Raw genomic sequence first — 15953 nt, forward strand, 5'->3', positions numbered from 1 at the left:
CATTAATTTACAATTACAAAACAGTTACACATAATTACAGTTGCATGAACTTATTCATCTATACGTCGACTTATTATCTGGTGTTTCTTCCGTTTAAATGCCAACGTGGTCGGTCCATCTCGCACGTGTCACCAACGTCCAACTTCGTCTCGACAGCTTCGTCTTCTTCCATCATGTTGGTTCCAGCATCACAACTGCAAAACCAAACGTTCAACCCAGAACGCGCACCCGTGCTCATGACCCTGAAGAGAGGCTTCGTCCCTGGAAATCTACGCAGTGAACCCCGTCGAGGTACCGCCAACATTTAGCGTCTCTGCTAAATGTGCCTCTGCCGTTGCATTGTTTACGAAACGAAACCCATTTCATTTCGTGGAAGTAGCGACACTAACGCGATGATTCATGCCTTCGTACTGCGAATGCTGTGTAGCTGGTGACGACTCCTTCTGAACGGTCTCTCGCCCTTGAAATATCTCCCCATGTTGAAAACAGTGGACGCAGATCAACAACCATCGATCGCTGCGCTGAATTTCGATGACATCGAGTATTGAATGTAGACATTACGGGAGCGGTGGTGAACTCGTAATCGACGTATCCCATTCTACGTCGCAACAGCTCCTTTTCTGACGACGACATCACCAAAAGTCGTCGTCGACCCGGCTGGCTGCTAGTCTTCGATAAGTTCGACGATCGTAGCCCGGTGCACTGCTTCTGGTTGACCCTGGCTCTCGTTCTCCGGATGACTCCGCTTCTGCTGGTTGCCTTTCCCTGCAACCTTCCGGGGTGGTCCTCTCTCGCCTTCGGCAGCATGACGCAATCCAGTTTTGATAGCGCGTGTGTGGAACGCCATCCTGGCTTCTAGGCGCCAAATGACAACACGCATCAACCCAATTGAATGAGCTGAGAGCTCGTCGCAGTGAGAACTGCGTTTTTCTCGTAGAAGGCGTGAATTGGCATCTCCAGCTCCCGCAAGCAGCATCTCGATCGCCGCTATGCTCGTTTCCGATTCGGCTCCATGTCTTCCGGCGGCGATGAAGACCTCGAATCCGCACCTTTGTGGCTCCTTGTCCCAACCATATAGATCCCACTTCTGACACCAGTGAAGAGTATTCAAAGGTAAGTGGAGTCAGGTCGAGGTACAAGAAAACACGCAGGCAGGTTCCAGTTCTTTATTGCTGCTCGTCCGGTGGAGGTCAGGATCCGAATGCCACCGATCGAGAGCGTACCGTTCTTATATCATAGAGCGCTCAGCGCATACACGTTTATGACACGTCAACAAGTACAGTCATTGGTCAAGGAGTCGGGTGTAGCCATTGGCCACAACGCCCGACTCCACCATTGGTCGGCGTCACCATGACGTCACCGGTCCACGGGGCGTCTCCCTATGCAACGCTACATTATGTTGGTTGAGTTTCCTTTGAACTGCCTTGTAGTCCGATGGCAACCTAAGGAAGATTGGAGCAACCTTTGCTCTTTGGACATTTTGTGAAGGAGTGTCCGAGACGGTGTTTCCGGATGGGTGAGCGGGTCTTGCGGTTTGAGGGGGTGCACGAATTTGTGCTGTGCGAGGGGTTTGGGGCGTATTTGCCGACGGGGCGCTGGGGGCCGCTTGTTGGGTGGGCACGTCGCGAGTTGGACGCTTTTGTGTAACATTCCTGTTACGGATTATGCCAACCGGGAATAAGTAGTCTTCCGGTTGTGGTGCCGGGGTTTTTGTAAGTGCGGGTACAGCTGCTGATGCAGGTGGGGACTTGGCAGTGGCGGTAACCTCCATTTTGTTGGAGTTGGATTCGGAATCGAAATCGGGGTCGGAGTCGAGTTCCGCGAGTGGCGCGTATCTGTTGCTATTGTGTGGGGGCGACTGTGGTTGTGTGCGTGTGGTGTTGGGCGGGCTTACCATTCTACGCTTACCGTTTTTTTTTTTTAGGTGACGTCTGGGGGGATGTGGCCATGTCCTTCGTGGTCATCATCGACTGGGACTGCGTCATGTTTGACGCAAGGTTTCCCAGTTGGGCGGAGTGGGCTGCTTGGCCAGCAGCTCGTTGGGCTGCGTGAGTCGCGAGAATCGACTCGATGGTCTTTTTGAGGGAAGCGTTTTCTTCCTTCACGGTTCGAAACGCCTCCAATATGAGTCGCGACACTAAAACGCCCGTATTTATACTTTCGGTGGCGCCTATATTTATAGCAGTGCATGTGGTCAGGGGTTAAATACCTTTTCCAAAGAGATAAAAAAAATTATTACAAGCAACTACGAAATGACAACTGGGATACCAAACTACCAGACTTGGACAAAATATTCAACACTAACAAAGCCACCATTGCCGCAGGCGACCTTAACGCCAAACATTCCAGATGGAACAGTCAAGCCACTAACAATAATGGGAAAACTCTCCTAAGTTATTCCCAACTCTCAAACCCAAAAGTTTCCGTCACGGCCCCAGACGAACCCACAAGAATCCTCATTAACTTCAAAGGCAGACCCGATATCTTAGACATCGTTCTAACTCAAAATTTTCGACGCCAGCACCACCACCACACCCCACTCTCCCCTGCACCCGCAAGCTTTACCCCCCGATATTCGCCTTAAGAATAGAGCTAGGAAGGCATTCCAAAGGAACAAGGACCCAATCCTCAAACAGCGAATGAACAGACTTCAACAAGACGTTAAAAACGCCTTGTGGCAACTACGAAACGACAACTGGGATACCAAACTCAGAGCGCTAGAAGACGGACATAACGGTTTCTGGAAACTGTCAAAAATCTTCAGAAGCAACGGCAATAGGATCGACAGGATCAAAGTTGGAGACAAGTTTGTCTACTCCACCGCCGATAAAGCGGAAGCCCTAGCTGACAGTCTCCAGGACCAATTTTCTCTCTCAAACTCTAACCTGCAAAGCGACTTTTGCCAAATGGTTGAAAGCTCCGTCAATAGCTACCTCGAAAACCCAGCCCCAGTACCCATTGTCGCCACCTCGCCGCTTGAAGTCCTAAACATCATCAAAACCATCGCTGCCAAAAAGGCCCCTGGACCTGACGGAATTTCCAACAAAGCTCTAAAAGAACTCCCTCAAAAAGCCATCGCTGCACTCACAGCTATACTAAATGCCACCAACAGAATCTGCTACTTTCCAAGTCAATGGAAACTCGCCAACGTCATTCTCATCAGAAAACCCTACTCGAACCCCTCCCTCCCAACAAGCTACCGACCCATCAGCTTACTATCCTCACTGAGTAAGATCCTGGAACGGATCTTAATCTCAAATCTCAATAGCGAGATCACAAAAATTGACCTTCTTCCCAAAACACAATTTGGCTTTAGACCCCAACATTCTGCCGTTCACCAGATTCACAGAGTCGTTGAAACCGTGATAGACGGCTTCGACCGCAACATGTCAACTGGAGCAATCTTCCTAGACATTTCCAAAGCCTTCGATAAAGTTTGGCACTCTGGCCTCCTTTACAAAATGATTGCTGCCAACATCACCCCCCACTCAATACGATCTATCGCATCCTTCCTAAGGGAAAGGAAATTTCAGGTCAAACTCAAGGACCACATATCAACCCAGCGAGGCATCTCCGCTGGGGTACCCCAAGGCTCCATCCTCGGCCCCACGCTATTCAACCTGTACACACACGACATACCCACTCCTACACATAGGTACACAAACATCGCACAGTATGCCGATGACACTGCCATCTTAGCGAGCTCCGTCAGCCCCAAGGGTGTCTCGCTCGCCCTCCAGAAGTACTCGGACCAACTGGTAGCGTGGTACGATAAATGGCTGATGAAAATCAACCCGGACAAAAGTCAGGCAATATTCTTCTCCAGACGTAAATATCGGTGCAAACCAGCCAAGCCAGTAATTATAAACGACCAACCAGTCAACTGGACCACGTCTACCCGCTACCTGGGGGTAATAATCGACCGCAAATTAACCTGGAAACCCCACATCACTAACGCGGTGCGTAGAGCTAGGGCAGTTGCGTCAAAGCTTTACCCACTATGCAAACCAAACAGCAAACTCTCGCTTAAAAACAAGTGCTTGCTGTATAAATCCATCATCCGCCCACAAATCACGTACGCGAGCCCCGTGTGGGCTCACACAACCATCTCTAACAGATCCATACTCAGACTACAGACAGTACAAAACAAATTCTTGCGTGCCGCGGGCAACTACGACTGGTACACAAGAAACACTATAATTCACAATGACCTAAACATTGACTACCTTGACAAACACGTACACAAACTTGCCGTAAACTACTTCAAGTCTCTCGGCAAGGTAGACAATCCCTTAATAAATTCCCTCAGCAAGACTAAACTAATAATTAACCAAAGGCCCATCGACATTCTGAAGATGGGTATAGGCTAAAATTAGCATCCATTTAACTAACCAGACTCAACCACCTCCAAACGGTCCATACCCGTTAACCACCCACTAACACACTAACCCCGAAAGTATCCCACAGATGTTGCACTAATTTTGCTTAGTGTTCCAGATCGACAAACACTCCACAAGCGAGCAGCCGCCAGCCCGCACCACAAACATCACCGAGAGTCCGATCCCATACAACTCGTTCGATTGATAGGTTAAGGGAGTGTCACTACCCTATAAACTATCGTTAAAACGCAGCCACAAAGTAGTTGAAGCTCATAACGTACTCACTGACGAAATACAGTCAGCCCTTGAAGCCAGCACCACCAGCACACCCCACTCTCCCCTGCACCCGCAAGCTTTACCCCCCGACATTCGCGATCTTATTCGCCTTAAGAATAGAGCTAGGAAGGCATTCCAAAGGAACAAGGACCCAATCCTCAAACAGCGAATGAACAGACTTCAACAAGACGTTAAAAACGCCTTGTGGCAACTACGAAACGACAACTGGGATACCAAACTCAGAGCGCTAGAAGACGGACATAACGGTTTCTGGAAACTGTCAAAAATCTTCAGAAGCAACGGCAACAGGATCGACAGGATCAAAGTTGGAGATAAGTTCGTCTACTCCACCGCCGATAAAGCGGAAGCCCTAGCCGACAGTCTCCAGGACCAATTCTCTCTCTCAAACTTCAACCTGCAAAGTGACTTTTGCCAAATGGTTGAAAGCTCCGTCAACAGCTACCTCGAAAACCCAGCCCCAGTACCCATTGTCGCCACTTCGCCGCTTGAAGTCCTAAACATCATCAAAACTATCGCCGCCAAAAAGGCCCCTGGCCCTGACGGAATTTCCAACAAAGCTCTAAAAGAACTCCCTCAAAAAGCCATCGCTGCACTCACAGCCATACTAAATGCCACCAACAGAATCTGCTACTTTCCGAGTCAATGGAAACTCGCCAATGTCATTCTCATCAGAAAACCTTACTCGAACCCCTCCCTCGCAACAAGTTACCGACCCATCAGCTTGCTATCTTCACTGAGTAAGATCCTGGAACGGATCTTAATCTCAAATCTCAACAGCGAAATCGCAAAAATTGACCTTCTTCCCAAAACACAATTTGGCTTCAGACCCCAACACTCTGCCGTTCACCAGATTCACAGAGTTGTTGAAACCGTTATAGACGGTTTCGACCGCAACATGTCTACTGGAGCAATCTTCCTAGACATTTCCAAAGCCTTCGATAAAGTTTGGCACTCTGGCCTCCTTTACAAAATGATTGCTGCCAACATCACCCCCCACTCAATACGATCTATCGCATCCTTCCTAAGAGAAAGGAAATTTCAGGTCAAACTCAAGGACCACATATCAACCCAGCGAGGCATCTCCGCTGGGGTACCCCAAGGCTCCATCCTCGGCCCCACGCTATTCAACCTGTACACACACGACATACCCACTCCTACACATAGGTACACAAACATCGCACAGTACGCCGACGACACTGCCATTTTAGCGAGCTCCGTCAGCCCCAAGGGAGTTTCGCTCGCCCTCCAGAAGTACTCGGACCAACTGGTAGCGTGGTACGATAAATGGCTGATGAAAATCAACCCGAACAAAAGTCAGGCAATATTCTTCACCAGACGTAAATATCGGTGCAAACCAGCCATGCCAGTAATTATAAACGACCAACCAGTCAACTGGACCAAGTCTACCCGCTACCTGGGGGTAATAATCGACCGCAGATTAACCTGGAAACCCCACATCACTAACGCGGTGCGTAGAGCTAGGGCAGTTGCGTCAAAGCTTTACCCACTATGCAAACCAAACAGCAAACTCTCGCTTAAAAACAAGTGCTTGCTGTATAAATCCATCATCCGCCCACAAATCACGTACGCGAGCCCCGTGTGGGCTCACACAACCATCTCTAACAGATCCATACTCAGACTACAGACAGTACAAAACAAATTCTTGCGTGCCGCGGGCAACTACGACTGGTACACAAGAAACACTATAATTCACAATGACCTAAACATTGACTACCTTGACAAACACGTACACAAACTTGCCGTAAACTACTTCAAGTCTCTCGGCAAGGTAGACAATCCCTTAATAAATTCCCTCAGCAAGACTAAACTAATAATTAACCAAAGGCCCATCGACATTCTGAAGATGGGTATAGGCTAAAACCAGCATCCATTTAACTAACTAGACTCAACCACCTCCAAACGGTCCATACCCGTTAACCACCCACTAACACACTAACCCCGACAGTATCCCACAGATGTTGCACTAATTTTGCTTAGTGTTCCAGATTGACAAACACTCCACAAGCGAGCAGCCGCCAGCCCGCACCACAAACATCACCGAGAGTCCGATCCCATACAACACGTTCGATAGATAGGTTAAGGGAGTGTCACTTCCCTATAAACTATCGATAAAACGCAGCCACAAACAAACATTTGAAGCTCATTCTGAAGCGTTCTCTCGTATCGACAGCGTCCCTTTGGATCAGTGTGATACACGATGCCGCCCAAGACTAGTGGAAAGGCCGCCAAGAAATCTGGGGGCAAAGCCCAGAAGAACATCTCCAAGGGGGATGGAAAGAAGAAGAACAAGCGCAGGAGGAAGGAGAGCTACGCCATCTACATCTACAAGGTGTTGAAGCAGGTGCACCCCGACACCGGCATCTCGTCGAAGGCGATGAGCATCATGAACAGCTTCGTCAACGACATATTCGAGCGCATCGCAGCCGAGGCTTCTCGTCTCGCCCACTACAACAAACGCTCCACCATCACTTCTCGGGAAATCCAGACCGCAGTCCGTCTCCTGCTTCCGGGAGAATTGGCCAAGCACGCTGTCTCTGAAGGCACCAAAGCCGTCACCAAATACACCAGCTCCAAGTAGACGCCAACGTCCTAGCGTTGACGAACATCAAAAGGCCCTTTTCAGGGCCACCAATATACTTTACAAGACAAAAATTTGGCTTAAAATGAACAATTTCATCATTTGCATATTGATATTTTTTTACTGCACTTAGTGTAATATAACGATTAGCAGTCCCAACTTCCTTGTTTTTTTTAGCTTGCAAACGATTTTTTGTTATTGTACTTTATTTTTTCATACCTGATATTTAAAAATAATAATGCCTACTCAGCTTAGTGCGTTATTTTTAAGTAGTTTCATGATCGCTTCTCACAATTCTACCTTTTTTTTGCTAAACAAGTACTGTATTTTTTTTCTACCTGACTAATTTATATATTGTGGTCAGCACGATGATTCAACTGAATAATAAACCACTGCAATTGTTGCCATTACTTGTATGGATTTCACATTTCTTCTGTCACCATCAATTCCGTTTCTATACGTCTCGTCGGCTTGGTACTAGGCATACATAACAAAATGTTCAATTGAAATTAATAAAATACATATGCAATAATAATTAGAAACGTAGAGTTCACATAACGAGAATTGGCGAAAAACCGGACCCACCGTAATTCGTAATTTCACATTCGAGAAGTCACACCTAAATTATTGTAATACTGTTGACGTGTTAATGTCGCACATATATAGCATATTTGAATCCTTTTTATTGTAGTTAATATGAAAAATAAAAGTTTGCGAAACAAACTAATGCCCTTAGTAAATGTATATACATATAGCATGGACAAATTCCATTTCATCATTGCAGATCACGAAATGCTACTGAGAGCGTGAGTCTTTAACATGATTTACATGTGATTTCAAACGAAACCGATACGTTTATTGAAGTTTGATGCTCCTGAAAAGTTCGTTCACTGAGGTAAACGAAGGTGAAACAAACATTGCCCACATGGTAGTAGTTGAAATAATAAATTCTATTAAGCGTAATTATGTATTTGCTATACAAATGTCAAATATATATGCAGCTCAGATGAAAGTCTAGAACCGAAAACTTTGTAAATGGTTTGGTGGCCCTGAAAAGGGCCTTTTTGTTGGTGTCGATGTCAATAAATGAGTTCGTCTAACCGCCGAATCCGTAAAGGGTGCGTCCTTGTCTCTTGAGAGCGTAGACTACGTCCATGGCAGTGACGGTCTTGCGCTTGGCGTGCTCGGTGTAGGTGACGGCATCCCTGATCACGTTTTCCAGGAACACCTTGAGGACGCCTCTGGTCTCCTCGTAGATCAGACCCGAGATACGCTTGACTCCTCCACGACGAGCGAGACGTCTGATGGCAGGTTTGGTGATGCCCTGGATGTTGTCTCGCAACACCTTCCTGTGACGCTTAGCGCCCCCTTTTCCCAACCCCTTTCCTCCCTTTCCGCGACCAGTCATCTTGAATCAGTGAAGTGTTGGTGGCACGAGAGTGAGAGCTAAACAGACGCCCGAACGGGACGAACTCTGGCGAGCGAATGAGTCGCGACACTAAAACGCCCGTATGTATACTTTCGGTGGCGCCTATATTTATAGCAGTGCATGTGGTCAGGGGTTAAATACCTTTTCCAAAGAGATAAAAAAAATTATTACAAAATGTAATGTAAAAAAGTTTTTTAATGGAACAAATATTAAATAGAAAATAAGACGATTAAATAAACATAAATAATATGATTATACTCACGTTTTATGAAAATAATTCATATATGACCAATCCATAAATTTATTTATCAATGTGTAACGTACGCCCCCGCAGCCGAAGGAGTGGGGGGGAAACTACCCCCGCCCTCGGATGCTGGGGAGTGGGAGAAAGTACCGCTACTTTCTCAGCTATAAAAGAAGCGCCCTTTCCTTCGGAAGGAGAAAACAGAGTAAAAATCTCCCCTCTCACCATCGATGATTACCGTAAAATCACGAAATTGCTCCAAGAGCAACAATTTCAGTTTTATGCCCACCCTCTAACGGAAGACAAACCGCTCAAAGTAGTCATTAGAGGCATTAACCCCAACTACTCCGAATCGGAAGTCCTCGCCGAGCTGGCCAAACTTGGCTATAAAGCCAGTAAAGCCACCGTCATGAAATCACGACGTGACAAGCGCAACATGCCCATGTTCACAGTCGAGACCACACGCGACGAAGAGGGGAAGAAATTATTCAACCTCTCCAGCATTTTCGGCCAACTGGTTCGCATCGAATCACTTCGTCGTGGTGACACTGTACCGCAGTGCCACCGCTGCCAAGGCTTTGGACATGGCTCCTACAACTGCAATGTCGCCCCCTTATGCATCAAATGTGCAGGACCCCATTTGACCACTGACTGTGCGTCAACAGCCTCCACCCCAACCTGCACCAGCTGCAGAGGCCCTCACGTTTCCAGCTACAGAGGCTGCCCTTCAAATCCCAACAACAAAAGCAGGAAGAACTCCAGTCAACCCCGAAACCCCAACCCCTCCCACCCCCAACCAAAGAAGACCAACGTACCGCAATACAGACACGTAGACACAAATTTTCCTCCCCTAACCCCACCCACCCAACAAACCAACATCAACACCAGCTGGAACCCAAATCAAAACCAAGACCTTTCAAATCGGATGAGCAAAATCGAACAGTCCATTGAGTCGATAAATGCCATCCTGATCATGCTCACCCGACAGAAAAAATGACTTGTTACCTCAAGATCGTTTACTGGAACGCTTGCAGCATACTCTGCAAGCGTGTCGAATTCGAGCAATTTCTGCTCCAACACTCCATTGATATCGCACTAGTAAACGAAACTTGGCTCAAACCCGGTAATAGACTACACTTCTCAAACTACACTACATACAGAAACGACAGAATAGGCAAAGCCGCCGGCGGCACTGCCATATTCATCAAACACACGATCCAACACAACTTGGCCCCGCGGCCGATCACCACAGGAATAGAACTGACGTCGGTAGAAGTTTGGACCAACACCGGCACCCCACTCATCCTCCACGCAGTCTACAACCCTCCAAATCAACACTTACTCACCACCGACTTAGACAACATATTCAACACCAACAAAGCCACCATTGCCGCAGGCGACCTTAACGCCAAACATTCCAGATGGAACAGTCGAGCCACTAACAATAATGGGAAAATTCTCCTTAGTTATTCCCAACTCTCAAACCCAAAAGTCTCCGTCACGGCCCCAGATGAACCTACAAGAATCCCCATTAACTTCAAAGGTAGACCTGATATCTTAGACATCGTTCTTACTCAAAATTTTCCAGGTGCGCAGTCCTTGACTGTAGTAAATGATCTCTCTTCCGACCATCACCCGGTCATACTAGAACTCACCAACACCCCTGTAACTATAAACCCCATCCTCCGAAGTACCATATCATGGGAGAAATTCTCAACTCTCCTTCATCACACCGTCACTTACCCCCACTCGATTCACACCACCCAAGAGATAGACTCGGCTATTAACGTACTCACTGACGAAATACAGTCAGCCCTAGAAGCCAGCACCACCACCACTCCCCACTCTCCCCTGCACCCGCAAGCTTTACCACCCGACATTCGCGATCTTATTCGCCTTAAGAATAGAGCTAGGAAGGCATTCCAAAGAAACAAGGACCCAATCCTCAAACAGCGAATGAACAGACTTCAACAAGACGTTAAAAACGCCTTGTGGCAACTACGAAACGACAACTGGGATACCAAACTCAGAGCGCTAGAAGACGGACATAACGGTTTCTGGAAACTGTCAAAAATCTTCAGAAGCAACGGCAATAGGATCGACAGGATCAAAGTTGGAGATAATTTTGTCTACTCCACCGCCGATAAAGCGGAAGCCCTAGCCGACAGTCTCCAGGACCAATTCTCGCTCTCAAACTCTAATCTGCAAAGCGACTTTTGCCAAATGGTTGAAAGCTCCGCCAATAGCTACCTCGAAAACCCAGCCCCAGTACCCATTGTCGCCACTTCGCCGCTTGAAGTCCAAAATATTATCAAAAGCATCGCCGCCAAAAAGGCCCCTGGCCCTGACGGAATCTCCAACAAAGCTCTAAAAGAACTCCCTCAAAAAGCCATCGCTGCACTCACAGCTATACTAAATGCCACCAACAGAATCTGCTATTTTCCGAGTCAATGGAAACTCGCTAATGTCATTCTCATCAGAAAACCCTACTCGAACCCCTCCCTCGCAACAAGTTACCGACCAATCAGCTTGCTATCCTCACTGAGTAAGATCCTGGAACGGATCCTAATCTCAAATCTCAACAGCGAAATCGCAAAAATTGACCTTCTTCCCAAAACACAATTTGGTTTTAGACCCCAACATTCTGCCGTTCACCAGATTCACAGAGTTGTTGAAACCGTTATAGACGGCTTCGACCACAACATGTCTACTGGAGCAATCTTCCTAGACATTTCCAAAGCTTTCGATAAAGTCTGGCACTCTGGCCTCCTTTACAAAATGATTGCTGCCAACATCACCCCCCACTCAATACGATCCATCGCATCCTTCCTAAGAGAAAGGAGATTTCAGGTCAAACTCAAGGACCGCATTTCAACTCAGCGAGGCATCTCCGCTGGCGTACCCCAAGGCTCCATCCTCGGCCCCACGCTATTCAACCTTTACACACACGACATACCCACTCCTACACATAGGTACACAAACATCGCACAGTACGCCGATGACACGGCCATCTTAGCGAGCTCCGTCGGCCCCAAGGGAGTCTCACTCGCCCTCCAGAAGTACTCGGACCAACTGGTAGCGTGGTACGATAAATGGCTGATGAAAATCAACCCGGATAAAAGTCAGGCAATATTCTTCTCCAGACGCAAAAAACGGTGCAAACCAGCCAAGCCAGTCATTATAAACGACCAACCAGTCAACTGGACCACGTCTACCCGCTACCTGGGGGTAATAATCGACCGCAAATTAACCTGGAGACCCCACATCACTAACGCGGTGCGCAGAGCTAGGGCAGTTGCGTCAAAGCTTTACCCACTATGCAAACCCAACAGCAAGCTCTCGCTTAAAAACAAGTGCTTGCTGTATAAATCTATCATCCGCCCACAAATCACGTACGCGAGCCCCGTGTGGGCTCACACTACCATCTCCAATACATCCATACTCAAACTACAGACAGTTCAAAACAAATTCTTGCGTGCCGCGGGCAACTACGACTGGTACACAAGAAACACTATAATTCACAATGACCTAAACATTGACCACCTTGACAAACACGTACACAAACTTGCCGTGAACTACTTCAAGTCTCTCGGCAAGATAGACAACCCTCTTATAAATTCCCTCGGTGAGACCAAACTCACGATCAATCAAAGGCCCATCGACATCTTGAAGATGGGTATAGGCTAAACTAGGATAGATAGAATTAATCTGTAAATATATATTATGACAACAGTAACCATAAGTTAAGTTAACCAAGCCACTAACATAATACTATAGCCTCTAAATATAAAACTAACCATACTAACCGTAACAGTATCCCATAGTTAATGCACTAACCTATGCTTAGTGTTCTAGCCATCCAAATCAGCAATGCGAGCAGCCGCCAGCCCGCACCACAACATCACCGCGAATCGGATCCCAGATAATTCGCTAGATCGATAGGCATGGAGTAAACTCCATGGAACTATCTATAAAATATTACCCACTACTACTCGGAAGGAGAGTCGGACCACAGCTTTCTCTGAGAACTGTCGTTTCCTTTAGACTCCCATCTCTGCTGGTCTTTCCCTGTTCAGTCAAAGCCACCCACTTCACCCCACGTTACAAATGAATTTAAGGAATATGCATAAGAATTTGCAAAAACAAAATGCTATACAATTGAACGGTGAACGGTGAAATTATAGCAGTGTATGTGATCAGGAATAACACACTTTTACAAATTAGACAATAAAATGTGCTGCAAAAAGAAACGAATTCAATTTCAAATACAGTACACTCTCGATTATCCGGGCTAATGTTGGGGAGGAAGGGCATGGATAATTGAAAAACACGGACAATCCGAATCATTAAATTTTGACTTAGTTTCGAATATCTAATATATAATTTCGAAAGAGACTTATTCGATTTCTTTTTGCGATTCGAAGATAATTTTGAAAGAGGCAGTATATGTGTTTTTTGTTCGTGAAAGTCAATTTGATAAAAAAAAACAAACGAGTTTTCAAATTAATTTATAGAAAATAAAACTATTCAAATAAATTTAATAAAATGTTTACTATTAGATTAGTCATGTTTAAGCGGTTTATATTACAAATACCGAACGAAGCCGGGTAAAACCACTAGAAATATCATATTTACAACACAAATGTTTGTTTTATAATTTTAATACTCATTATTTATTAAGAAAAACGCTTATGGTTAAGCAGATAAGTGGCCGTTAGTAGTTAGTACTATGTAGTGTTGCCAAAATATAATTAATCTAGTCTACCAGCCAGACGAAGCATTGAAGTTGTCTTCTAATCCTAATTTCTCATGGAAAAATTTGGCTGTTTCCATACACATTTGACCGCTAATTGGTATTCCTTCTACTGGTTTTTGATTAAACTATATGAGCATAGTTGCATCCAAATCTTCGAATGTTGACATTTTCATACTTTTTCGTTTCGAAGGACCTGCGGAACTATTACAATCTCTCGCGAACGCCTCTAAATTATTTTTTTGTTTAACTATATCTCGAACAGGTATGTCAATCTGTAATATTTTCTGAAAATAATTGATAATAATTGAATATACTGTAACGTGGGGTGAAGTGGGTGGCTTTGACTGAACAGGGAAAGACCAGCAGAGATGGGAGTCTAAAGGAAACGACAGTTCTCAGAGAAAGCTGTGGTCCGACTCGACTTCCGAAGGAAAGGGCGCTTCTTTTATAGCTGAGAAAGTAGCGGTACTTTCTCCCACTCCCCAGCATCCGAGGGCGGGGGTAGTTTCCCCCCACTCCTTCGGCTGCGGGGGCGTACGTTACACTGCCCTCTCCTTCAGGATCGGTCGTCTCGAGCGATTTATTAATGTACAAAAGCATATACAAACAAATACAAGGAAATACAATAAATAAACAAATACAAGGAAATACAATACGGGGTTTTAATTTTAGATCGGATCCGGTGTTGCGAGGTATCGCGCTAATCTGTTGACGTGTACCACCAGATACCGGGAGTTCCCTGTTTCCCGGCGGATCCGATAGACAACGTCGCTGATCCTCTTAATAATCCGGAACGGACCTTCCCAAGGGGATTGGAGTTTAAGGGTGCGACCGGGCTTCTTGGCTGGGTTGTGCAACCAAACGCGATCGCCCTCTTCGTATCGTGGTTCCCAGATCCTCCCGTCGTAAGCCGCTTTCATTCTTTTATGCGTCTTCTGGAGGTGTTTCCGAGCGAATTTGTGCGTTTCCGCCATCCCTTCTATGAGATTTTGGACGTATTTGTGGGCTGATTGCTCGGGTATACTGTCCGGGGGTCCGCCGTAGATAAGTTGGGGCGGAAGGCGCATTTCCCTGCCGAACATCATCAGGGCTGGCGACTCTCCTGTCGCGTCGTGTGGGGTTGAGCGGTAAGCCATGAGGAACGGGGACAGCATCGTGTCCCAGTCTCGTTCTGCCTCCTCGTCGTAGTAGGACAGGAATTTCCGGAGGTATCCCAGTAGAGTGCGGTTTAACCTCTCGATCATCCCGTCCGACTGAGGGTGGTAAGGGGTCGTCCGAGTTTTGCAGATGCCCAATTTATCTAGCGTTTCGGCAAAGACTCGGGCTTCAAAATTACGGCCTTGATCGGAGTGCAGTTCTCGAGGTGTGCCCAGTTTGGCGAAGACATGGGTTACTAGGGCTTCCGCTACCGTTTCCGCCTCTTGGTCCGGTAAGGGAATGGCTTCTGGCCACTTTGTGAAGTAATCAGCGGCCACTAGCACGTAACGGTTCCCCCTATTGGTAACCGGTAGCGGTCCCAATATGTCGATCGCCATTCGGTCCATCGGTGCCCCTGACACGTATTGCCGCATGGCCGCCCTGTTCCTCGTATGTGGTCCGTTTTGCGCTGCACACCTGGGGCATTTTTCGCACCATTTTATAACGTCGGGGCGGCATGTTGGCCAGTAGTATCGGCGGCGGACATTCTTTAGCGTTTTATTGACGCCGAAGTGTCCGCCAGTCGGGGAACTGTGCATCTCCCATAGGATTTCATTTGTGTGGCTCTCGGGAATGACCAATTGCAGGATCTGACGCTCGCCGTTTGGGCTTTCCCATCGCCGGAAGAGCTGACCCTGGTCGACAGTTAGTGCGTCCCACTGGGCCCATAGAATCCGAACTTCGGGTTCTTCTGCCGAAACTTCTTCCCACAGTGGTCGTCTCCCGGACTCTTTCCATGCGATGAAGCGTGAGATTGTGGAGTCGGTGGCCTGGGGACTTTGTGGGTTCCCTAGAGTGACGAGTTTGGCTTCGGGTGCTATTTGCTCACTCTCTATTTTCGCGCATTTCGGGCAGTCTGGGTCACATGGACGTCTAGAGAGGGCGTCGGCGTTGCCGTGTTTCTTCCCTGCTCGATGCTGTACGTCCATGTGGTACTGTCCCAGTCGTTGCAACCAGCGGGCCCATTGACCTTCAGGTTTTCTGAAGCTGCGGAGCCACGTCAGTGCGGCGTGATCGGTTCGGAGTGTGAAGGGGCTTCCGTACAGGTAGTG

General features: G+C 47.1%; 2 protein-coding genes across 2 annotated transcripts; one reads left to right on the top strand and one right to left on the bottom strand.

Moving 5' to 3' along the window:
- The first annotated feature begins 6845 nt into the window (after positions 1–6845).
- Positions 6846–7678, top strand: LOC143909429 (histone H2B-like). The gene has a single exon (XM_077427414.1). It carries the CDS (start codon positions 6895–6897, stop codon positions 7273–7275), a length of 381 nt encoding a protein of 126 aa, XP_077283540.1. The 5' UTR covers positions 6846–6894; the 3' UTR covers positions 7276–7678.
- A 693-nt stretch (positions 7679–8371) lies between these two features.
- Positions 8372–8684, bottom strand: LOC143909502 (histone H4). The gene has a single exon (XM_077427510.1). The coding sequence runs from the start codon at positions 8681–8683 to the stop codon at positions 8372–8374; it is 312 nt and encodes a 103-aa protein (XP_077283636.1). The 5' UTR covers position 8684.
- Positions 8685–15953: the final 7269 nt, after the last annotated feature.

Source organism: Arctopsyche grandis, chromosome 3, assembly GCF_051622035.1.
Source record: "Arctopsyche grandis isolate Sample6627 chromosome 3, ASM5162203v2, whole genome shotgun sequence".
Taxonomy (NCBI): Eukaryota; Metazoa; Arthropoda; class Insecta; order Trichoptera; family Hydropsychidae; genus Arctopsyche; species Arctopsyche grandis.